Raw genomic sequence first — 25,574 nt, forward strand, 5'->3', positions numbered from 1 at the left:
GATCATTGATTCTGGTGCCACAGATCACATTGCATCAAATTTGTCTTGGTTTATTTCTTACACACAAATTTCTCCTATTATTGTTCATTTACCAAATGGTTCTCGAACTACTGTTTCTTATAAAGGCATCGTTCAATTTTCACCATTCTTAGTTCTTCATGATGTTCTTTATTTACCTCATTTCAACTTTAATATTATCTCTGTTTCAAAAATTACTTCAGCACTCATATGTGAACTCACTTTTTCATCTTCTTCTTGCACTCTATAGAGCAACAATTTGGGGACAATTGATTTGGCCAGAATGAGAGAGGGATTATATGTCTTTGAACCCAATTTCGGTAAAAATTCATCCACTACACACTCCATAAATTTCATCCATTCTCCACCCATTACACCTTCCAATATATGGCATTTTCGTTTAGGACACCTTTCTGGGCAAAGACTTAATCATTTACATAAACAATTTCCTTTTATCTCTATGCATCATGATGAGGCTTGTGATATTTGTCATCTTTCTAAACAAAAGAAACTTTTATTTTCTCAAAGTTTTAACAAAGCCAATGCAAGTTTTGATTTATTACACTTTGATATTTGGGGTCCGTTTCGACAAAATTCTATTCATAATCATAAATATTTTTTTACTATTGTTGATGATTTTAGCCGCTTTACATGGGTTACTTTATTAAAATCAAAAGGAGAAGTACAGAATCAAATAAAAAATTTTATTACTTTAATTGAAACACAATTCAACTCCAAAGTCAAAACTATTCGTTCCGATAATGGACCATAATTTATTTTACCTGATTTTTATGCTTCAAAGGGCATTATTCATCAATGTAGTTGTGTTGAAACTCCTCAACAAAATGGAAGGATAGAACGCAAGCATCAACATATTTTGAATATAGCTCGTGCTCTTATGTTTTAATCTAATTTACCATCATCTTTTTGGTCTTATGCTGTTAGACATGCTGTTTATTTACTTAATAGAGTTCCATCATCCGCAATTAATTTTAAAACACTATTTGAGATTTTATTCAATCATCCACCAAATTATCATGACATTAAAGTTTTTGGATGCTTATGTTTTGTTTCTACCCAAATGGCAAATAGATCAAAATTTGATCCAAGAGCCAAAAATGCTGTATTTATTGGCTTTCAATCTGGTTTTAAAGGGTATATTGTTTATGTTTTAGAAGATAAAAGAATTGAGATTTCTAGAAATGTGATTTTTTATGAAAAGATCTTGCCCTTAGTCACAAAAAATGTCCAATTCCAGACACCCAGCCCAATATTGCTAAACACACCTTCTCAAAAACAAGATTCAGTTAGTCTTCCAGTTGAACCCTCACCTATACCTATTGACCCAACTCCACCTAGTTCTTTATTTTCTCCAACAACCTCTCCTTCTTCCTCACTATCGTTTCCTAACCAAGTTGAACCCATGACCACCGAATCACTTTCAACACTAGACACCAGTCCACCATCACCTTCTCATCCCCTGTCACCTTCTTCACCACCTGAGCAACCCCATCCTCGTCATTCCGACCGGCCTCACCGACCTCCAGCATATCTCTCTGATTACTTGTGTAATTCCTCTCTCATCTCTACAAATCAATCTCCCTCAAAGTGCAAGTATCCTTTATCTTCAGTCATGTCTTTTTCTTCTCTTTCATCTTCACATAAAAAGTTTCTTTTATCTCTACATTCTGACGTTGAGCCAAAGTCTTTTAAGGACGCCAATCAACACTCTAATTGGCGTAGTGCTATGAAAGATGAGTTGGATGCTCTTGAGCTGAACAAAACTTGGCGTCTTGTTGATTGCCCTGTAGGGATTAAGCCGGTTGGCTGTAAATGGGTCTATCGCATCAAACGCAAGCCTGATGGTTCAGTTGATCAATATAAAGCACGCCTTGTGGCTAAAGGGTTCACTCAAACTGAAGGTGTTGATTTCTTGGAAACTTTCTCCCCTGTTGTCAAGCCTGCCACTATCAGATTAGTTTTGGCATTGGCCTCTATGAAGCATTGGCCTATACATCAGTTGGATGTCAATAACGCTTTCTTACATGGGGATCTTTCTGAGGATGTTTATATGACTCTGCCACCCGGATTTATATCTCCTCAACCGAATCAATGCTGTAAGCTACTAAAGTCACTGTATGGTTTACGACAATCTAGTCGTATGTGGTATGACAAACTTTCTCATCTTTTGCTATCTCGTGGATATCAGCAGACCTCATCTGATTATAGTTTATTTGTCAAATTCATTGGTGATCAAATTTCTATCCTTTTAGTCTATGTTGACGACATTGTTCTCACTGGTAATTCCATTTCTAAACTTGCTGCCATTAAGTCTATTTTACACCAACACTTCCGAATTAAAGACTTGGGCCCATTAAAATATTTTTTGGGTATTGAAGTTGCTCAATCAGAGAAGAGAATTTGCTTATCTCAGAGAAAATATTGTCTTGATCTTTTGGATGATTCTGGTTTATTAGGTGCTAAACCTGCCTCTATTCCAATGGATAGTACCACAAGACTATATCAAGACAAAAGTCCATTGCTATCCGACCCTTTTGTATATCGTCGTTTGGTTGGCCGTCTCATCTATCTCACCACTACTCGACCGGACATCATGTATGCCACTCAACAATTAAGTCAATTCATGGCATCTCCTACTGAATCTCATCTTCAAGCTGCCAAGCATGTGTTACGATATCTGAAAACTAGTCCCGGCAAAGGACTTTTCTTTCCAAGGGAATCAGAAATTCAGCTTCTCGGCTTCAGTGACTCTGATTGGGCCGGATGTCCTGACACTCGGCGATCTTTAACAGGTTATTGTTTCTTCTTAGGCAGTTCTTTAGTCTCTTGGAAGACTAAGAAACAAACCACCGTTGCCTGCTCTTCCACGGAAGAAGAATATCGTGCACTTGCCAACACAACTTGTGAACTTCAATGGATACTAAATGTGTTACAATTTTTATGCATCTCTCCTATCCGCCCACCAGTTTTATATTGTGATAATCAGAGTGCTCTTCATATTGCTGCTAACCCGATTTTTCATGAACGAACCAAACATTTAGAGGTTGATTGTCACTTGGTTCGACAAAAAGCTCAAGCTGGAGTGATGAAACTTCTCCCAATTCCCTCTTCTGGGCAACTAGCTGACATTTTCACCAAGCCTTTGTCTCCTCAACCATTCCATCTTAATCTGAATAAGCTTAGTGTTCTTGACATCTTTCATCCTCTAGCTTGCGGGGGCGTATTAAACCACTCTTCTACCTTAGCCCATGACAACAATAAAGACGTCTCACAGCCCACAAATTCAGCCCAACAGAATACACAAATTAAATGATAATTTAGTCTTTATCTTATCTTATAGTTATCTTTATCTACTTTTATCTTTCATAGGCCAATACTCTATATATACTTAATTTTACCTTCATAGTTTACAATTTATTCAATCAACAATCAATAAAATTTTTTCATCTTTTTCTTTCACAATTCTTTTATTTTCCTATTCTTTCACAATTTTATTAGCTTCATTTGCTTTGCCGTCAAAGCATGTCAAGCAAGGGAAATTATTCATTCATATTGATCTTGTATAGATATTTGAGATGATCTTATTTTCCACCAGATGAGATATTGAGATATAACTCGAATCACCAAGAATAAAGAATGTAGGTATGTGCATAAGATACTTGACGATCAAGTCAATATAAGTGAATTTTGATATTACTTTTTTATAAAAAATACACACTATTTTTTGTTCTTAGAACCCTTTTTAATTTTTATAAGTGGGTTGAGAATAAATTCGATGATTATTCAGTTTAGTTGGCCGTCAATGAGAATTAAGTTATAATAAAATAATTTGATCGTTAAATTCATATTGACTTATAACATTATATAAAGCCGTTTGTAATCCAAATTTAATTATCAGTAATAGTTTTCAACTGAATTATAACGAACAGATCATATATAATATAATTATTATGTCATGTCCCCTAATATTTAGATTAATCCAAGAAAGGTTCCTTTAAAAAAAATGCTTCTCACACGAGAGAGAGAGAGTGAGAGAGATATCATAGGATTTGGAATAAAGAAGAGTTTCAACAATTAGAACTTGATTCCTTCTCGGTTTTCGTCGACAATCTACCGGAGGATATATCAAAACGGGAGCTCTTCAACATGTTCAAATAGACAGGTCAAATCATCGATATATATCTGTCACGAAAGACTAAAAATGGCCGAATCTACCTTTTTGCTTTCATACGGTATACAACGAAAGGAGGAGCTTTGAAGGCTGTTACGGATATGAACAGGTGGGTTCTACGAGGTAGAAGACTATTTGTAGGAGAAGTGAAATATAGAAGGGAAGATGTAATGCAATTTAGGAATGGTAGGAACAAGAACGGTAAGGAGGTTACTGAAACTGCAAGACAAGGAGCAGGAAGAAGTGATCCAACGAATACAAACGTAAGGGCAGTTGAAGTAAGAGAGGCATTGAATCCGAGTGATTCACTCATCAAGGATCCACAATACAACATAAGGTAAAAAAAAATAGAAGTTCCGATATCGGACGAGAATGTTGTCTGGTTGCAAAGAAGTATCGTGGGAGGTACAAAGAAGACGATCAAGTTCAACGCCCTCTAGGAAAAGATTCACAGGGAATGGACGGGAGTAACACAAGTAAGGGAGCTGGGAGCTTATAAAGCTATGATAACCTTTGACACTATGCTGAGCGCTGAAGAAGCGTACACATTTTGAATGAATGATTTATTAAGGCTGTTCCCTATGGTATGGAGATGGGATGAGACGGAGAAAAGTGAATCTAGAAGAGTTTGGTTGGAATGCTATGGAGTTTCATTGCGTGCATGGTCACGAGACTCCTTTCGCATGATAGGGGAGCAATGGGGAGAGGTGGTTCAGATTGATAACTTAATGGAGTCGTGTAGATCCTTCAGCGTTGGTCGAGTTCTGATTGATACGTGTGTCTTTGATATGATTAACGACAGGATTCACATTACAATAGGTACAAGCGGATTTGACGTCCTCGTAAGAGAAGTGAGAGGAGAGGTATATCGGGAGGAGTGCTTTTAGGAGAGCTACCGGGAATTAGGGGACAGACAAGCATTACATGCTGAAGAGACGGAACATGAGGAAAATGGCGAAGGAATGAAGTATGGTGGCGGAAGGCTAGTTGGTGACCGGGATCTAGCGGTTGAGCTCATGTCGGCAAGGTTCAGGAATGATGAATTTGAAAAGGGTAGTTTTGTAAAATCACTTGTAAATTTGAATGAATGGAATAATTAGAATTTGAATTCACATTATGGTGTGGCTAATTATCTGGCATCTAATGGAACGGAGGATTCTCAGGGATCATTAGACATTAATGAGGAGATTGACTTGGATAAAATGGTAACAGTTGAATACGGGGAGCATTGTGGAAATAAAATTGATGAGGCTACAAGTAAGAATATTGGGCTGGGAGTAACAAAGCCCAATAAGGAGGGTAAGGAGCCCCTGTCTAGAGAGCTTGATTTGGGCCTTGAGAGGGGTGGTCCTAAGTGGATCTCAAACCGGGTTGAGTTAGAGCTTGAGTCCATGACCCGGCAAGGGAAGCAAGTCTGGGCTGCGGGCGGTCCAATAGTTGCGATCTCGAGACACATCAGGGCAGGGGATGTAACGTGGGCTGCTGCGGTAGGAAGCGTGCATCTTCGCGAGGTAGCGGTAGCTGGAGCTCCTCGACCGCAGGGACGGCACCATTTTAGAGAAGCTCTGGGCGATGAGCCTGACCGGGTGGATGGCACAAAGGACGGCGAGATGATCATATCCATGGATAATGGCGGGCAGTTCCTCACGACTGAGGAGGTCACACGGGAGACGATGGTTGAGGGCTCTGTTGGAAGGAAGACGATGAGGGCAGGCGTTATGACTCGAGGGAACGGGCTTAGCCATAGGAGAAGTGGAACGGTCATCAACAAGGTGGCTGAGGGAAGGGTTCAAAATGCGGATATGGAGGTTGAAGAAGATACAGTGGTTCCTGGTTACAGAGCGGGGGCTGAAGCTGAAACACACCGCAATGCTCAGACCAACGACATTTGCAGGTTCGGGTATGATGCAGAAGGCAAGATATGAATGGATTGATGGAAGGTGGGACAGGGGCCTACGACACGGGCCAAGAGAAGGAGTATGAGAGTCGTACAGACGCAGGTTCAGAGGCTGAGGCTAGCTTGGAGAGTGAAAATGAGCCTCACAGGGAGGAACTAAGGCGGAGCTGGGAAGAAGAGATGGCAGAGAACAAAGAAGCTTGGAAATTAGCTGTAGAGTCCGGTGCTCAGTGCAGTGATGAGGAGGATATTATGGCAATCATGCAGGAGCAAAATGAGGCAATGGCTTTAAAGCGGCGACAGGTAAAGAAAAAAGAAAAAATACGAAGAAGTCGGCCAAAAGCTCGCAACCAGGTGTGTGCTATTAATGTTAAATAATTATAAGCTCCTGGAATATTAGAGGTTTAGGTGGTGCTGGAAAATTCAGTATGTTAAAGAATCTCAAAAATAAGTATAGATTAGAAATGTTAGGGTTGATAGAGACGAAAAAGGAGTTGGTGACTAAGTTTGATGTTATGCGTATTTGGGGTAGAGATGGAGCTAGTTGGGAGTTTGTAAGTTCAGTTGGGGCTTCAGGAGGCTTATGGCTAATATGGAATGAATCAATATTCAAATTGACAAATTGTTATAAAGGAGATAGATGGCTGTGTGTAGAAGGGGTTGTGATGAAAGATAATTTTCACTGTGCTATTTGTCTGGTATATGGACCACGTGTGAGATCAGAGAAGATAGTAGTGTGGAAAGAGTTGAGCTATATTGCAGGGTTGTGTCAGGTGCCGTTCTATTTTTTGGGTGATTTCAATGAAATTATGCATTTGGAAGAAAGGAAAGAATCGACTACCCTATCAGCGTCTGCGGAGGACTTTAGAGCTTGGGTAAATGATATGGAGCTGGTTGGCTTGCCGCTGAATGATCGGAGGTATACATGGTTTAGGGGGAGCTCGTGCAGTCGAATAGACAAGAGCCTTATTACCTTGGGGTGGTTAGAGATGTATCTGGGGACACGACTAAGGGGAGGTCCAAGAGGATTATCAGATCACTGCACGTTGATTATGGAAGAGAACAGAACGTTTGATGGCCCAAGACCTTTTCGGAGCCTGGACTCGTGGTTCACGCATGAAGGCTTTCTAAGGATAGTGAAGGACGAGTGGAGGGAGTTAGGAGATATACAATTCCTAGACAAGATGAAAGCGCTGTCAGTTCCAGTTCGGAGATGGCACAAGCAGCACTTTGGGAATATATCTGAGAGGAAAAGGAAGTTTTAAGAAGAGATCAAGAAGGTGGATGATATGGTGAGTAGTGGTTTGCATGATGGTACAATGGAGTCAAGAGGAAGGGCGTTAGTGAGATGTTGTGAGAAGTGGTATGTGAGACAGGATGTCCACTGAAAACAAATGTCGAGGGCTCGGTATGCTAAAGAGATGGATAGAAATACTAAATATTTTCACAATATTGCTTCGGCAAGAAGAAGGAATAACAGAATAGAGTCATTGGTGATTAATGGGAGACTAATAAGGAATCAAGCAAGAATAAAGGTGGCAATTCGAGACTATTATAAACGCCTGTACCACCAAGAAGCCTCCCCAACGGTGAGTTTTAGAGATGGTCTAGTAAACAGTCTGGAGAGGGAGGAAGCTGAAGCCTTAGAGGTGATGTCATCAGCAGAGGAAGTGAAAGAGGCGGTATGAGACTGTGAATCTTTGAAAGCGCCAGGGAAGGATGGGTACAACATGAATTTTATTAAAAATTGTTGGGGGGAGATTGGATCAGGATTCACTAAAGCGGTGATGAGTTTCTTTGAGCATGCAAGACTACCAGCAGACTCCAATGTCACATGGGTAGCGTTGGCACCAAAATTCGTTGGGGCGAAGGAGATAAAATACCTTAGACCAATCAGCATGGTTGGTTGTGTTTATAAGGCTATTTCCAAATTGCTGACGCGAAGAATGAGGAGTGTCATGCCAGACCTAGTTGGAGAATCCCAGAGTGCCTTTGTAAAAGGAAGGAAGATACATGATGGAGCATTAATTGCATGCGAAACTGTGCATTGGCTAAATCTAAAAAGAAAGGCATCAGCGATTATCAAATTGGACTTCCACAAAGCCTATGATAGAGTTAAATGGTGCTTTGTTGATACTGTCTTAGAGAAGATGGGCTTCGGTAGTACATGGAGGGCATGGGTTAAGGAGCGTATAAGGTCGGCATCCATCTCTATTCTGGTTAATGGGTCTCCTTCGAAAGCCTTCAGAATGGAAAGGGGACTCGTCAAGGCGACCCGTTATCGCCGTTCTTGTTTGTCTTGGTCGTGGACGTGCTCAATAGAATGATCGGCGAGGCAGTGAGAAACGGTCGAATATCCCCACTGTTGGTAGGAAGGGATGATATTGAGTTATCGCATTTATAATTTGCGGATGACACAATATTATTCTGTCCGCCAGAGGAGGAGACAGTGACAAATTATAAGAGACTTCTGAGGTGCTTCGAGATTATGTCGGGGCTTAGCATTAACTTTGAGAAGTCTAGCTTGATACCAGTGAATTGTAGCTAGGAGTGGACTAGTAGGATGTGTCACTTGCTTGGATGCTAGGAGGCAGCTCTACCGGTGAGGTATCTTGGTATTAGCCTAGGAGCAAATCCGAGACTAGTAAAAACTTGGAAGCCGGTAATAGATAAGGTGGAAGAGAAGCTCAGCTTATGGAAAGCGAAGGTCCTAAGTAAGGCTGGAAAACTGGTACTCATCAAGTCTGTCATAAACAGCCTACCAGTTTATTACCTGAGCCTGTATAAGATACCAAATGCGGTTACACGAAGAATCATTTCTCTGCAGCGGAGGTTCTTCTGGGGGAAGGAAGACGGACGACCTGGCATGGCTCTTGTGAAGTGGGAGATGATCCAAGCACCAAAGAAGTTAGGAGGGCTGGGAGTGGGTGACGTAGTGGTACGTAATACTGCTTTATTGTTTAAATGGTGGTAGCGCTTCTCAAAGGAGAACTGTCCGTTGTGGAAGAAGATTGTGTGTTCATGCAATAGACTGAACCCAAATCAGTTGCTATCTACTCAGACTTTACCGGTGAGAGGGGGTCCATGGAGAGACATATGCCAACTACAAATAAAGGAGCAACAAGTAAGGCGGAAAATGATTGATGGCCTTGCTATTGAGGTAGGGGATGGCAGGACCACTAGATTTTGGGAGGATACTTGATTTCACATGCTGAATCAGTTTGCTGATGATAATTAGCTTGTTGTTGGGCTGATTATGTGATGTTGCTTATCTGATATCCCTTAGCCAAGATAAATGTATTTTAGCTCTTTATTGTGCTCTCTTTAAGATCAAAGAAAAATAGGAACAAAGAGGAAAGCACAAATTCAGGGGGAGCTAATCTTGAAAAAGAAAGAGGGAGCAACACTAAAGCAAGAAACATCAAAGGAAAGTTTTCTAACCTTACTAAAAATTTAAATTCCTTTGATCATTGCTTGATTATGTTTGTCATCAAGGGGGAGATTGTTGAGTTAAGAAATTAATTAATAGAATTGATGATGACAAACATTTAATTAGTGGGCTAATCACCCAATTAGTTTTGATTATTCTTGATAAGTGATGCAGGCTAAAAACAAGTGTTACAGCAGCCCAACATCAAACAAAAGATTTATGCTAATGGGCTGAATGGTAAGTGAAAATAAAGACAAACCCAAGTCATTCATCTCAAGCAAAATTTCTTCAAAGAAGCAAGGCAAGGCACCAACGGGTTGTTTAATAGAAAACCAATCCAAGCCCGTATCCATCCCACAAAGCTTCTCTTGTAAGATTGAAGTCCTCTCTCTTTCAAAGTGCAACGTTTATCTCTCTTTTGTCCTAGTCAAATCACAGCTTCAGAAAAGTAAGAAAGAGAAAGAGAGAAAGAGCTTCTTCACCAAGATAGTCACCAAAGAAGCAAGAAAGAGAAACTAAGCTTGAAAGGCAGAAGTCATCTCAACAAATCCAAACCAAATCAAGCTTAGGTTATAGGTAAATCTTTTCCTCATACATGCAACTTGGTTACATCTCTTCTTCCCAACTCTCTGCTCTATCCGAAATGGGATACAAGGGAAAGAGGATTTCTGTTCTTCTCTGCTGTGTATCTACGGTCTTAAACAAGACTTGGGGACCAAGTTGGTTCTCAAGGGTTCAGATCATGTTGACCATGAGAATATCTCTATGGTTGTTGTGTTATGGCTTTCGATCAAGGTGAGGAAATCAGAAGGAAAGTTTCTATTCTGAGGATTAAGGAGAAAAAGTGAATCAGTGGGTTGGTGAAGCTCAAGGCTCAAGGTGTTGACCTTGGAAGAAGAACCAAGCAACATGCAAGGAGATAAAAGAAGCTTGCTGTTCATTCAGAAAGCAAGGAGAGAAAACCAGAGTGTGAGAACAGTGTTCTGTAAAGAAGTTCATCTACTTGGATAATGCTTTCTTTCAAAGAAGCATTCGGCCAATACTGAAGAACTCAAGCTGAGGTTTGCGAATCTGGTTTTGCACATAGCAAAGAGGCTGCTGATGAAATCAATCTCCTTCATGTTTTACTGATTGTAATGTACTTTTCTAAGTTTATCTTTCTGTAATTTCTTGTGAGAAAAGGCAGTGTGAGAAAGCTTAAGAAAAAGCCATGAGTGGAAAAAGGCTGAGAAAAACACTTGAGAGAAAAGCCTAGAGTTATTTTATGATTTCTTTAGGTTGGTTAAGTGTCTTGTATTTTGTACCTGTAAGGTATCCCTTTCTTAGTTGGGTTAGCACTAAGAGGAATAGTTAGGTATTAGCATAGCCAATGTCAAGTTAGGTTAGAACTTGAGTGTGAAAGGATTGGGTCAATCTTGTGAAATTGGTGTATGTAATACAGTTAACTATAGTGAAATTCTTCCACAGTTGTGGAGGAGACTGGACGTAGGTTGCATAGCACAAGGCAACCGAACCAGGATATATGCTGGTGTTAGCTTTTTTTTTCTCTGTTGTGTTCTGTTTTCTGATAATCATGAGACAAAAATAAATTGTCTCATAAATTTCCACTGCTGAGTTCAAACAGAATCAGAATTGTAAATTTGTTTTAAAAGGGTCATAACAGCAACTTAAAAGGAAGGCATAGATTCAACCCCCTTCTCTAAGCCTACCACAACCTTCAATTGGTATCAGAGCTAAGGTCTCAAGAATCAAGCTTAACCACTTGGAGCAAAGATCCAATGGCAAACAACCTGGGCACAACCACAGTTGGCTACACTCTCACTGAAGGCCAGTCAAACAACCGGCCACCTTTCTTCAACGGGAAGAACTACTCTTACTGGAAAGAAAGGATAAGGATTTTCATCCAATCCATTGACTACAACATATGGAAGATTGTTGTGAACGGTCCCAAGATCCCAACAAAAACAAGTGCTGATGGAGTGGTGACTCCAAAAGAAGAAGCTGAATGGAATGAAGATGATAAGAAGAAGATAGAGCTGAATGCCAAAGCAATCAACCTTCTTCACTGTGCTATCAGCTTTGAAGAGTACTGGAAGGTGTCTAGATGCAAGACAGCCAAAGAAATCTGGGAAAAACTCCAGGTTACACACGAAGGCACTAAACAAGTCAAAGAAACGAGGATTGATATGCTGCGAAAAGAGTACGAGATGTTTAGCATGAAGGATGGAGAAAGCATTGATGAAGCGTTTGAGAGATTCTCAATCATAATTAACAACCTTGATGCTATGGGTACAAACTATGCAGAACAAACCTTGGTGAGAAAACTCCTTAGAAGCCTCACAAAAGAATGGGAAACCACTGCCACTGTCCTAACCGAAAGTAACAACCTAAGTCCCATAACCTATGATGAGCTGAGAGGAAAACTCCTTGCCTATGAAGTCACACACACAAACACAAACTCAAAGAAAAAGGGAATAGCCCTCAAGTCACAAATAGAACCAAAAGAGAGTGAGTCTAGTGATGGTATTTCAGATGACGAGCTTTTGTTTTTTGCTAGGAGATTTAGAAGGATGATGAAGAACAAGGGTTTTACAAGGGTTCAAGTTCAAAGGAACACAAGATCGACTTGAGCAAGGTGACGTGCCATCACTGCAAGGAGGCTGGACATTTCAAGCTAAACTGTCCAAAGCTCAAGAAGGAGGACAAAGGCAAGAAGGAAAGGAAGAGAGTACTCATGGCAGCTTGGGAGGATCTTGAGAATGACTCAAATGAAGAAGAAGAATCTGAAGGAGATGACAAAGACTGCTTCATGGCTGGAAACAACAATCTTGATGAGGTAAACTATTATGATTTGACCATTGAGGACTTGCATGCTATTATTGATGATCTCACTTTAAACACATCAAAACTGCTTGATAAATACAATGAATGTAGATCTGAAAGAGATGTGTTAAGAGCTGAAAATGATTTTTTAAAAGAAAAGGTGAAGGAAACTGAATGTGCTTTGGACATCATTGAAGAAAACAGATTTCTAAAATCTGAACTTGAAAAATTAAAAGGAAAGCACATTATGGATCCTTCTCATGAGTTAATTGCTGAAAATGAAAGATTAAATGATATGATTAAAAGGCTGAATAGTGACTTAGCAAAATTTGCTCAAGGTTCTAGTAACTTGGACAAATTACTTGCAAGTCAAAGACCATTGTTTGAAAAATCTGGTTTAGGCTACATAACCAAGGAAGATGCTATTTCCAACACTTCCTCTATAAAATTTGTGGCTTCTTCATCAAATACCAAACCTATACCAAACAAATCGGGTATTGGATATGCTTCAACTTTTGAAGAAAAATTTGATGAAGTATACACAAGTGAAACTAAGCCTTCACCAAGAACTGATCTAAGTTCAAACCGGCCAGGTTTGGGTTATATTTCGAAAAATGAGGCTGCTTTCAAGAAACCATTTTTCTATAACAAAACCTCATTTTCGAAAAATCCAAAGAGTTTTAAAAATTCAGGTGAAAACATTTTTGCAAAGAGGAACAATTATAACAAAAATCAGTTTGTTAAAGGAAATGCGTCTCCTCCAAAAACCAGAAAATTTCAACCATTTAATCACTTCAAGCAATTTAACTCACCTAAATTTCAGCGACACACATCAGAAAATCATTGTGTTAATTGCAAGAAAGTTGGTCACTCATATGAACAATGCTTCATTGAAAAGAGAGTTGTAGGAAACAAAGTCTACAATGTTGTTTGTGATTTCAATGCACTTGGGCAACCAAGATGGATTAACTTCAAAGGATCCAAATTAATTTGGATACCTAAGGCTACTTGAAACTCATCATGCAGATTTGCCTAGCATCCAAGAACAAAAAGGACATGTGGTACATGGATAGTGGATGTTCAAGGCACATGACTGGAAGGTCAACCTACTTCATCAAACTAAATAAGTATGATGGAGGTTTTGTGACCTTTGGAGATGATGGTAAAGGTAAAATCATTGCTGTTGGAAAAGTAGGTAATGAGCAATCTACTTTTATTGATGATGTACTTTTGGTATGTGGTTTAAAGCACAATCTTTTGAGTATAAGTCAGCTGTGTGATTTAGGGTATTTAGTTATTTTCAAAAGGCTTGAATGCTGTGTTGTTAATGAAAAGACAAATGAAGTGATGTTTGTTGCCAAGCGTTTCAATAATATGTATGGACTTACTCTTGATGAACTGAAAGATCAAAATGTAGCTTGTCTTCACTCTAAAGAATCTGAAAAGTGGTTATGGCACAAGAGATTGGGCCATGCAAGTATGTTTCAAATAAACAAACTTGTTAAGAAAGAATTAGTAAGAGGTCTTCCTTTGATAAAATTTGACAAAGACATCACTTGTGATGCTTGCCAAATGGGAAAACAAACAAAAAGTTCTTTTAAACCAAAGGAAGACATCTCTACTAAAAGACCACTTGAGTTGCTACACATTGATTTATTTGGTCCAACAAGAACTCAAAGCCTATGTGGTAAACATTATGGTTTAGTAATTGTGGATGACTACACTAGGTTTGGTTGGGTTTTATTTCTTGCACATAAAAATGAAGCCTTTTCGGCCTTTGAACCTTTTTGCAAGAAAATTCAAAATGAAAAGGATTTGAAAATCTCTTCTATAAGAAGCGATCATGGAACTGAATTTGAAAATAATTTATTTGAATCCTTTTGTGAGGAATTTGGAATATCTCACAACTTCTCTTATCCAAGAACACCACAACAAAATGGTGTTGTGGAAAGAAGAAATAGAAGCATACAAGAGATGACAAGAGCTATGCTTTGTGAGAGTAATGTTCCAAAATTCCTTTGGGCTGAAGCAGTTAACACAGCTTGCCACATTTTAAATAGAACAATCATAAGGAAATTTTTGAAGAAAACCCCTTATGAACTTTGGAAAGGATACCCACCAAATTTAGATTACTTGCACGTCTTTGGATGCAAATGTTTTGTTTTGAATAACAAAGAAAATTTGGGTAAGTTCGATCCAAAGGCGTATGAGTGTTTGTTTGTAGGATATTCCACAACTAGTAAAGCCTATAGGGTTTATCATCAAGATGCTAGGATTATTGAAGAGTCCATACATGTTACATTTTGTGATACTAACTTGGTGCAAAGCATTTTGGAAGATTGTGATGTAGGAAATCAAGCTCAAAAGGAAAATGAAACTGCTCAAAATAATGAAAAAGGAAATTCTGGTCAAACTGAACCAGAAACTGCAACTGCTGAAAATTCAAGAGACAATTCCATTTTGTCTCATGAATCTGAAGGAAATCCTGGAAACAGCAGCACCCAGAATCCCTTGGTGACTGAATCTACCACCAAATCCACCAGACCTCATGAATGGAGGTTCTTGAAGAATTATCCTGAGGAATTTGTCATTGGGGATGTCTCTTGTGGTGTGCAAACAAGGTCTTCCACTAGAAAGGCAAATGAAGGATCAAACATTGCCCTTCTTTCACAAATAGAGCCTCAAAACGTCAAGGAAGCACTTAGTGACCCATCGTGGGTTAAAGCTATGGAAAATGAGCTACTTGAGTTTAAAAAGAACCAAGTATGGACTTTGGTTCCAAGGCCAAGTGGAAAGAAAGTGACCGGCACAAAGTGGATTTTTCGGAACAAGTTGGGAGAAGATGGTAGCATTGCAAGAAACAAGGCAAGGCTAGTGGCACAAGGATATGACCAAGAAGAAGGAATAGACTTTGATGAATCCTTTGCCCCTGTTGCCCGAATGGAAGCCATAAGACTTCTCTTAGCTTATGCTGCATTTTGTGGTTTTAAATTATATCAAATGGATGTGAAATGTGCATTTTTGAATGGAGTGATAGATAGAAAAGTGTATGTGGAGCAGCCTCCTGGTTTTGAAAATAAAGAGCATTTTGATCATGTTTTCAAATTGTCTAAAGCTCTCTATGGTTTAAGACAAGCTCCTAGAGCTTGGTATGAGAGACTTAGTTCTTTTCTTTTGAAAAATGGTTTTTAAAGAGGCACCACAGATACAACTCTATTCATCAAGAACTCTAATGATTCTTTTATTCTAGTCCAAATATATGTTGATGACATTATTTTTGGATCAGCCAATGAATCCCTTTGTTCTGAATTTGAAAAACTCATGACAAGTGAATTTGACATGAGTATGATGGGTGAACTTAATTTCTTCCTTGGGCTGCAAATTAAACAAACTGAAAAAGGTATTTTCATTCATCAAGAAAAGTATGCCAAGGAATTAGTTAAGAAATTTGGTATGGAAAATGCCAAACCCATGGGAACTCCCATGCATCCTAGTTCTAAATTAGATAAGGGAGAAACTGAGAAAGATGTTGATGAGACTAGGTATAGAGAAATGATTGGTTCTCTTATGTACTTAACTTCCTCTAGACCCGATATTGTACAAAGTGTTGGATTGTGTTCTAGGTTCCAATCCAAACTAAAAGAGTCACATCTTTCTGCAGTTAAGAGGATCATTAGATATGTTCATGGCACATCCAATTTTGGTCTTTGGTATCCTAAGATTGATGATTTTTCTGCAGTTGGTTATTGTGATGCAGATTTTGCTGGTGATAGAGTTGATAGAAGGAGCACTTCTGGTTTATGTTGCTTCCTTGGGAAGTCCTTAAATGTGTGGTCAAGTAAGAAACAGCCAACTGTGGCTTTATCCACTGCAGAGGCTGAGTATATAGCTGCTTCTTCTTGTTGTTCTCAGCTTTTATGGTTAAAAACACAGCTTGCTGATTATAAATTAAATGCTGAAAATATTCCCTTGATGTGTGATAATATGAGTGCCATTAATATTTCTCAAAATCCAGTTTTGCACTCTATGACTAAGCATATTGAAGTGAAATTTCACTCAATAAGAGAACATGTCCAAAAGGGGGATATTTGTATTCAATTTGTCAAATCAGAGGAACAATTAGCAGATATTTTCACAAAACCATTAGCTGAGGACAGATTCTGCATGCTTAGGACTTGTCTAGGAATTTTGAGTTATGATTCTTTATTTAAAAAATGCTGATGTATTTGCTGGAGCTTTTTGTCTCATAAACAGGTATGAGACAATTCTGGGCAGAAGAAGAGCGTTCCCCCTTAATCAGCGTGATCTGGGCTTGTTTCAAGTGAAAATAAATCTGGACCAACTTCAAATTTCAGATCATGAGTGGTTCAAATGTGTTTCCTTAAGTCCAACCATCTCTGAGGCCCAAACATGAATGTTACAATTTTGTTTGTTGTTTTTGATGGCCTGTGTATTTAAGTTTTCTTATAAGGTTTTCATCTAATGTTTTGTGGCCCAAAAGGTTTTCAAGTGGATTTAATTTTTCTTTGGCCCAAAAAGTGTTTCAGGTTAATTTTGTTGTCTTTCAAAATTTAAAATAAATTTCCTGTTTTATTTTTTAAATAAAATCTTTTTTGTATGAAGTCATGTCTTTTCAAGTCTTTTCAAATGGTGATGCAGTTGCATGGTTTTGGAAATCTTCTTTTTGGGTACGGTTACCAACACTTCCTCTCTTCCCTCCATAACTTCTCCTCAATCTCTTCGGTTACTTCCCACTCACTTTACTGCTTCTCTTCCCTCAAAAGACTGAAACTAGCCAAATGAGGAAGATAACCATTGCTAAAAGGCCTCCTCGTGAAAAGGTGTACAAACTTCCCACAAAACCTTCCACTCGCTCCCAAGACCGAACATTTACCCCATCTCCTTCTCCTCCTACCTCTCCTCCTCGGTGCGACCCCATGGCTCGGACCAAAAATACTCCAAGATACCCTGCCTCTGCCAAGCCGACACCACCACCGAAAGTCACACCTTCCAAGCCAGACTCCTCAAAACCTGGTTCCGCGAAGCCTAGCTCCTCCAAGGGCAAACGTCCGGCGACTGAGGAACCTGTTCACGAACCAACGCAACCCAAATCCAGGTCGGTTCCTGCGCGCTCTCAACGAGGTAACACTCGAGTCCCTCTCAAAAATGTGAAAGAACCAGACATTGGACCGTTTGATCACAAAGCCCATTATTTGACCTCTCACTCGAACTATAATCCCTATAGATTCAAATCTGCCATGAATAATGATTTTTTTGAAGGGGTTATCCAGTATCGTACCCTCTGTCCCTCTTTTCTCGCTGATTTGCCATCTTTGAAAAGAAAAGGTTTTCCATTTGTTGATAACTTGATTTTTCTGGACTGGAATCACCTTTTTGACATCAAAAAGCCTGTTTATCCCTTGTTGGTCAAAGAGTTTTATGCAAACATGACTTATCATGAAGGCACTGCTCACTCATATGTAAAGGGCCGAGACATAGTTTTAAATAATGAAACTATCAGTGATGCTTTGAAGTATACTGATGTTGGGCCTTGTGCTTACACCTCGGTTAAGTGGGATGAAGGTGTTGGAATTTCTTATCATGATGCATTGGCACACATCTGTGAACATGTTTCTTTAATTGATGGCATTACACCCACTCATAAAGCCCTAGGATATGAGCGTGCTCAACTGCACCGAATGGTCAATCATATTATTCTGCCTCAAAGCGGCTCATATCAAAGGGTTTCCTACACTGATACTCTTGTTTTATATGCCCTTCTCACCAAAACTGAAATTTCATTTGCATACTTGATGGTTAGATATATGTTTGACTCTGTTAGGAGTGAAAATGACAAAGCACTTCCTTATGGCATGTTTCTAACTTGCATATTTGAGTTTTTTGGTGTTGACTTGACCAATGAGAACTATGAAAATAGACATTTATACCTAAAAGGGGGTGGTTCAGTGAAACAGAACAAAGGACCCACTAGATCTGAAAGAGTTGTCCTAGATGATGAAGATGATGATTTTGTCCCTGAAGATTCTCCTGCTCCTTCCACTGAGGATACCTCCATCTCCACTGGGAAGAAATCTACTTTGCTGAATGTAGTCAAGGATGTCGCTCAAGAATTTGTTTCCCAATCAAATCACATGATTGCCATGAGCAAGGAACAAAGGAAGCTTGCTAGCAAGCATGAGAACTTCCTGAAGAAATCAAGGGATAGGGTGGCTGTGCTCATGACTTTCATTGATAACCTACAAAATGATGAAGACATTGCCACTGATGTTGAAGAGGAAGCTGCTTCGGAGGGGAATGGTTCTGATGACTAGGATTTGTCTCATAAAAACTGCTGCTGCTCTCTTTTTGTCTCATGAATTCTGTTTCTTTAGCTACTTTTGAACTGTTTCATTTTGGATGACTATAATAACTCTAGATATTGCTGCACCTTTGGTAGTTTAGTCAGTACTTTGCACTATAGACTAACTCTTTTCTGCAGGATGCCAGACTCTGTTTTTGTTGAACTTGCTTATTATCCACCCTTGATGACAAAAGGGGGAGTAATAGCAATGGGATAATAGATCCTAGTACTTCTTTTGGGATTTTTGGTGCATTAATACTTGAGTTTGCATGCTGAATATTCTTTGCTGCATTAATACTTGATTTCACATGCTGAATCAGTTTGCTGATGGTAATTAGCTTGTTGTTGGGCTGATTATGTGATGTTGCTTATCTGATATCCCTTAGCCAAGATAAATGTATTTTATCTCTTTATTGTGCTCTCTTTAAGATCAAAGAAAAATAGGAACAAAGAGGAAAGCACAAATTCAGGGGGAGCTAATCTTGAAAAAAGAAAGGGGGAGCAACACTAAAGCAAGAAACATCAAAGGGAAGTTTTCTAACCTTACTAAAAATTTAAATTCCTTTGATCATTGCTTGATTATGTTTGTCATCAAGGGGGAGATTGTTGAGTTAAGAAATTAATTAATAGAATTGATGATGACAAACATTTGATTAGTGGGCTAATCACCCAATTAGTTTTGATTATTCTTGATAAGTGATGCAGGCTAAAAACAAGTGTTACAGCAGCCCAACATCAAACAAAAGATTTATGCTAATGGGCTGAATGGTAAGTGAAAATAAAGACAAGCCCAAGTCATTCATCTCAAGCAAAATTTCTTCAAAGAAGCAAGGCAAGGCACCAACGGGTTGTTTAATGGAAAACCAATCCAAGCCCGTATCCATCCCACAAAGCTTCTCTTGTAAGATTGAAGTCTTCTCTCTTTCAAAGTGCACGTTTATCTCTCTTTTGTCCTAGTCAAATCACAACTTCAGAAAAGTAAGAAAGAGAAAGAGAGAAAGAGCTTCTTCACCAAGATAGTCACCAAAGAAGCAAGAAAGAGAAACTAAGCTTGAAAGGCAGAAGTCATCTCAACAAATCCAAACCAAATCAAGCTTAGGTTATAGGTAAATCTTTTCCTCATACATGCAACTTGGTTACATCTCTTCTTCCCAACTCTCTGCTCTATCCGAAATGGGATACAAGGGAAAGAGGATTTATGTTCTTCTCTGCTGTGTATCTACGGTCTTAAACAAGACTTGGGGACCAAGTTGGTTCTCAAGGGTTCAGATCATGTTGACCATGAGAAGATCTCTATGGTTGCTGTGTTATGGCTTTCGGTCAAGGTGAGGAAATCAGAAGGAAAGTTTCTATTCTTAGGATTAAGGAGTGAATCAGTGGGTTGGTGAAGCTCAAGGCTCAAGGTGTTGACCTTGGAAGAAGAACCAAGCAACATGCAAGGAGATAAAAGAAGCTTGCTGTTCATTCAGAAAGCAAGGAGAGAAAACCAGAGTGTGAAAACAGTATTCTGTAAAGAAGTTCCTCTACTTTGATAATGCTTTCTTTCAAAGAAGCATTCGGCCAATACTGAAGAACTCAAGCTGAGGTTTGCGAATCTGGTTTTGCACATAGCAAAGAGGCTGCTGATGAAATCAATCTCCTTCATGTTTTACTGATTGTAATGTACTTTTCTAAGTTTATCTTTCTGTAATTTCTTGTGAGAAAAGGCAGTGTGAGAAAGCTTAAGAAAAAGCCATGAGTGGAAAAAGGCTGAGAAAAACACTTGAGAGAAAAGCCTAGAGTTATTTTCTGATTTCTTTAGGTTGGTTAAGTGTCTTGTGTCTTGTACTTGTAAGGTATCTCTTTCTTAGTTGGGTTAGCACTAAGAGGAATAGTTAGGTATTAGCATAGCCAATGTCAAGTTAGGTTAGAACTTGAGTGTGAAAGGATTGGGTCAATCCTGTAAAATTGGTGTATATAATACAGTTAACTATAGTGAAATTCTTCCACAGTTGTGGAGGAGACTGGACGTAGGTTGCATAGCACAAGGCAACCGAACCAGGATATATGCTGGTGTTAGCTTTTTTTTTCTCTGCTGTGTTCTGTTTTTTGATAATCATGAGACAAAAATAAATTGTCTCATAAATTTCCACTGCTGAGTTCAAACAGAATCAGAATTACAAATTTGTTTTAAAAGGGTCATAACAGCAACTTAAAAGGAAGGCATAGATTCAACCCCCCTTCTCTAAGCCTACCACAACCTTCAATACGTGGCTCCAAATAAGAAAGTTGAAGGACTCTTATATGAGACTCTTCTTGATTTCAAGCCAAAAAGGATCACCTATTGGGGATTGTGGGTTTTGGGATAGGTTAGAGTGTGTTTGGCATTTTCAGTGGAGGTGGGAACTTCGCCAGTGGGAAACAGAAACATTGGACCAGTTGCTTCATGCCTTACAATCTGTTAAACTGATAGCAGAAGTGCAAGACAGAGTGGTGTGGAAATTTGATAAGGAAGGCGTTTATACTACTAACTCATTTGTGCAGGTCTTGCAGGAAGCGACTCTGGACGAGGAGATTCTGAGTTACAGGTTCACAAAAGAAATTTGGAGAGGTTTAGTTCCGCCTAGAATTGAGTTGTTCACTTGGTTTGCTCTGATTGGCCGGGTAAACACAAATGACCGGCTTAGTAGGTTAGAAATTCTGGAACCAAATGAGAATATATGCGTGTTGTGTAAAAAAAGCAGTTGAAAGTGTTCATCACCTATTGGTTGCTTGTGATTTTTCTTGGCAGGTGTGGTGTGTATTGATCACGGAATTTGGTCAGGTATGGACAGCTCCCGGCACCTTGAAAGATCACTTTGAGAGTTGGAGATCAATTCCTATGAGAAAGGAGGTACGCAAGTACTGGGTAGTTGGTTTCTTTTCAATTATATAAAATATTTGGCTACGGAGGAATGATGTAATCTTCCAGAACAAAACAGCAGGAGTTGTAGAGTGTGCGACACAATCAGTGCTTTGTGCTACGGAATGGTGTGAAAATTAGCTCATGATATTGATGGCTATGCTGGAGATGACATAAGAGCTGATTAATCGTTTATTTTATCTAAGTCTATGTACGCTCCACCTTGAGTGTTGAGCTCTTTCTTTCAAAAAAAAAAAAAACTTCAAATTTAAAATAGATTAACTATTGAAAAAAATTGTGAATTATATCATTGCTGATAATACACCGGAGATATCTTAAAAACCTAAACGAAAATTTGAGAAACTGTAAGAAGTGTAAAGACTAAAGAATATCTTGTTAATAAAGGCACTAATTAGAATTTTATAATGGTAAAATATATATATATATATATATATTTCAGTTTGGTTTTTTTTTTTTTTTTTAATTTTATTTATAAGTTTTTGCGGGAGAGAGAATGAAAGCTTACCCAAAAAAAAGGAGGGATGACCGAAACATGAAGTTTGGTCCTAGACCTATTGAGGATTGAGTTGTATAATAAATTACAAAATGGTCCAAATTAATTTCCCCTCCCAATTCATTTCCCGCTCTACAAAACCCTAACCCCTCTCTCTTCTCTCTCAACTCAGAAACATGGGGCAGAAGCAGCAGCATAATACAGATCCCAACATCGAACCCAAGAAGCGACGCCGCGTTGGGTTCTCCACCGAAGACGACGGTGTTGAAGCCAAACATTGCATCAGAATCTTCCTAGGTACTCACTGCTTTTTGATTTGGCCGTCTCCACTTTCTGACGCGAAACGGTTTTACCTTTTGAAAAATGGGAATGTTTAAAGAGATTAGTTCTGGGTCTAGTTTAGTAGCTTCTCACTTTTTCAGAGTGAGTTTGGTGTTTTTAACATTATAGGTTTCCAGGGATATGTTATATTGTTTATTTGTTCAAGTTGGACATTTTAATGTATATAAGAAGCTGACTATGAAATTAAGCATTATTTGTGGGTTCGATGGAGGCATGGAGCCTTTGTTGGTGTAGTTTCTGCACTTATTTATCTGGGTTTTGTTATTCAATTGATTTGTTTTATATATCTTTGCAAATATGAAATGTTTGGTTGTTTGGGTTTGTTACACGGTCTTGCATTTATTTGGTTTATTATTTCTTCCCGTTTTCAGTCTTCATATGATTGAATTCTATGAATTGATGTGCAGTGTCAAAAAAAGAGGAATTCCTGGCTCCAGAGAGTTCGGCCATTGAGCCTGTGGATTTGAATGCCTTTTTTGGTGATGATGGAAAAATATATGGATACGAGGGGTTAAAGGTCAGATATGTTTGTTGTAAAACGTTCTTATAATCTTTTCTGAACATTTCATCATGGTATATGATGTTATCGTTCTATAATTATTTATGCAGATTAATATCTGGGTTAGTAGCATATCGTTTCGGGCATATGCTGATATTACCTTCCAAAGTTCATCTGATGTAAGTGCTGAATTCATAGACTCTTGAGGGAAAATGGATGGTACCTCGTCGGTGGTTTAAAATTTACAATTTTTCTGTTGTTTGTATTCCTGTGAATTGTTTTTGACACTTTCTGTAAATTTACCATTCAATGTTTCAACTTTCAAGAGAGGCAAGGGGATCACAGACCTTAAAGTTGCTCTTCAGGTTGGCATCAATATCCATTGTGAGACCGTTATTTGTGTACCTTTTACCTGTTATAGTGTGGCTTATTTTTTTTTTTTCACAGAATATTTTTGCTGAGACTCTTGTTGAGAGCAAAGATGAATTCATTCAAACTTTTATCACAGATAAGGATTTTATCAGGTAATATATGTTCATTACTTTGTTTGTGCTCTAAAATATCACATTTTCTCTCTGAAGCCTTTCCATGTTTTAATATATTAATTGAAAAATGGATTTTAAAACTGTATTACTGGGGATGATATTGCTAAATTTTATTGGTTTGCAGAACAACTATCTCAAGTGGCGAGGTTTTGCAGCAGAAAGTTTTTAATGGGCAGATCAGTGATTCTAATACGGATGCAGATTCAGCGACATCTAAAGTTGAGGTTGTAATTTAAATTTAGGTTTAATATATTGTCAATGCTGATGGCAGAAGCTTAGTTGCTTAGTCATGCACATGCATATTTAGGGTAATATTTTGAAACTGTGTGTTGTTTGATATATATCTCCTGAAGTAGGTTGTTCGTATGGTGGTAGGCAGCATGGCTACTGGGCACCTTTACAGTCGTCTAATACCTCTTGTGCTTCTTCTTGTCGATGGTAATTTTCACCCATTAGTATATCATAGTATTGCTTGTCTATAGGGGATATTCATCTTTCATATAAATGTTTTTAACAAGTTCTGTTTATTTATCATATAGGTAGCAGTCCAATTGATGTTGCGGATCCACACTGGGAATTGTATCTTGTAACCCGGAATGAAACTGATCAACAGGGAGAGATTCAATGTAGGTTGATTGGTTTTGCTGCTATCTATCGATTTTACCACTATCCTGGTGGTACTCGATTGCGACTTAGCCAGGTTTGTTGTGTTCTTGAAATTCACTAATAGCTGTTGGACCCTCAACCAATTTCAACATGCTTTTTCATAATATGCTGAAACACTTCTTTCTGGTACTGTTTATATGATATCCGCTGTTGATGGCATGGCAGATACTTGTATTGCCTCATTACCAGCACAAAGGCTATGGCCGATATATTCTTGAAGTGCTAAATGATGTTGCCGTATCTGAAAATGTCTTTGACATCACAATAGAAGAGCCATTAGATAACCTTCAACACATCCGCACATGTTTGGATATACCACGCCTGCTTTGTTGTGAACCAATCCAGCAGTCAGTCAAGGCTGCTGTTTCACTGCTAAAGCAAGGAAGACTATCAAAGAAGACTAATCGTCCACGACTAATGCCACCTCCCAGTGCCATTGAGTATGCCAGGAAAACTCTGAAAATTAACAGGAAGCAGTTTCTCCAATGTTGGGAGGTTTTGCTCTACCTTGGCCTTAATCCTGTTGAAAAGCACATGGATAACTTTTTGAGCGTTATCTGCAACCGCGTAAAGTATGACATCTTAGGAAAAGATTCTGGCACTTCTGGGAAGCAACTCATTGACGTTCCAACTGAATTTTCAGAGGAGATGTCATTTGTCATGTTCAAATCAGGAGTGAACGAAGATAATGCTGTGCAGGTGGATGACAGTCAGCCAAATCAAGAAGAGCAACTGCAGAAGTTGGTTCAAGAAAGGGTGAAAGAAATACAGTCGATTGCGGAGAAGGTATCCCTGCATCGCAAGAGCGCAGATGTTGCTGTTAATTGACAAGATGGCATCAGGGTGGACAATTGGAGGTTTTATTTCTGGACAAATCTTATGCTTACCTTGGTAGGCATTTCTGAATCCATCCCTGGAACCAGAATCAACATTGTTTGTGGTTCTTTTTAGTAGGCTCTATTTGAAAATTTTTCCTTCTAGGCTGTAGAGGAACCAGTGTGACGTAGTTTTTGCTTTTTAGGATTTACAAGCATGTAGCGGACATGAGAGAAGGGATGGATTGATCGGAGTAAATTGTGTTAAATACTTAAATCCAGTGCTGTTGAGCAACTTCTTATATCGTAGACATAAAGACGAATCCAAACCAAAAATGGTCTTTGACGCTCAGCTTAATATTATATTTTATACGTGGAAAATAAGGACCGGATACTTGACACTAAATTGTTCTGTATAAAATCTAAAGCACCAAGTGATAAATGGTTTTTCTATTTAATCAATTTTTAAAAAATTTTCCTTCTGCCACGTTGGTCCCAACGTAAGAAATACAGAGGTGATAAATCGTAGTGTGTGTTTCCCATTCGGGACAATGTCGCATCAATTATTTTGTTTTCTAGCTAGATTTGATT

The 25,574-nt window shown here is 38.7% G+C and overlaps 3 protein-coding genes and 1 pseudogene across 3 annotated transcripts; all 4 read left to right on the forward strand.

Annotated features, from left to right (window-relative positions):
* The first annotated feature begins 1,441 nt into the window (after positions 1 to 1,441).
* Positions 1,442 to 6,135, forward strand: LOC148572519 (uncharacterized). The gene is made up of 4 exons (XM_088507564.1): positions 1,442 to 3,304; positions 4,198 to 4,547; positions 4,803 to 5,073; positions 5,311 to 6,135. The coding sequence occupies exons 1-4, from the start codon at positions 1,442 to 1,444 to the stop codon at positions 6,133 to 6,135; spliced, it is 3,309 nt and encodes a 1,102-aa protein (XP_088363690.1).
* Positions 6,136 to 6,571: 436 nt separating this feature from the next.
* Positions 6,572 to 7,372, forward strand: LOC107633774 (uncharacterized). Its single transcript, XM_016337374.1, has one exon. The coding sequence runs from the start codon at positions 6,572 to 6,574 to the stop codon at positions 7,370 to 7,372; it is 801 nt and encodes a 266-aa protein (XP_016192860.1).
* A 9,613-nt stretch (positions 7,373 to 16,985) lies between these two features.
* Positions 16,986 to 18,692, forward strand: LOC148572520 (uncharacterized; annotated as a pseudogene).
* A 3,394-nt stretch (positions 18,693 to 22,086) lies between these two features.
* HAG2 (histone acetyltransferase of the GNAT family 2) lies at positions 22,087 to 25,318 on the forward strand. The gene is made up of 9 exons (XM_016334705.3): positions 22,087 to 22,413; positions 22,866 to 22,975; positions 23,068 to 23,136; positions 23,284 to 23,322; positions 23,405 to 23,481; positions 23,627 to 23,726; positions 23,859 to 23,940; positions 24,042 to 24,202; positions 24,334 to 25,318. Exons 1-9 carry the CDS (start codon positions 22,293 to 22,295, stop codon positions 24,994 to 24,996), a joined length of 1,422 nt encoding a protein of 473 aa, XP_016190191.1. The 5' UTR covers positions 22,087 to 22,292; the 3' UTR covers positions 24,997 to 25,318.
* Positions 25,319 to 25,574: the final 256 nt, after the last annotated feature.

This window comes from Arachis ipaensis, chromosome B3, assembly GCF_059453495.1.
Source record: "Arachis ipaensis isolate K30076 ecotype BB chromosome B3, ASM5945349v1, whole genome shotgun sequence".
Taxonomy (NCBI): Eukaryota; Viridiplantae; Streptophyta; class Magnoliopsida; order Fabales; family Fabaceae; genus Arachis; species Arachis ipaensis.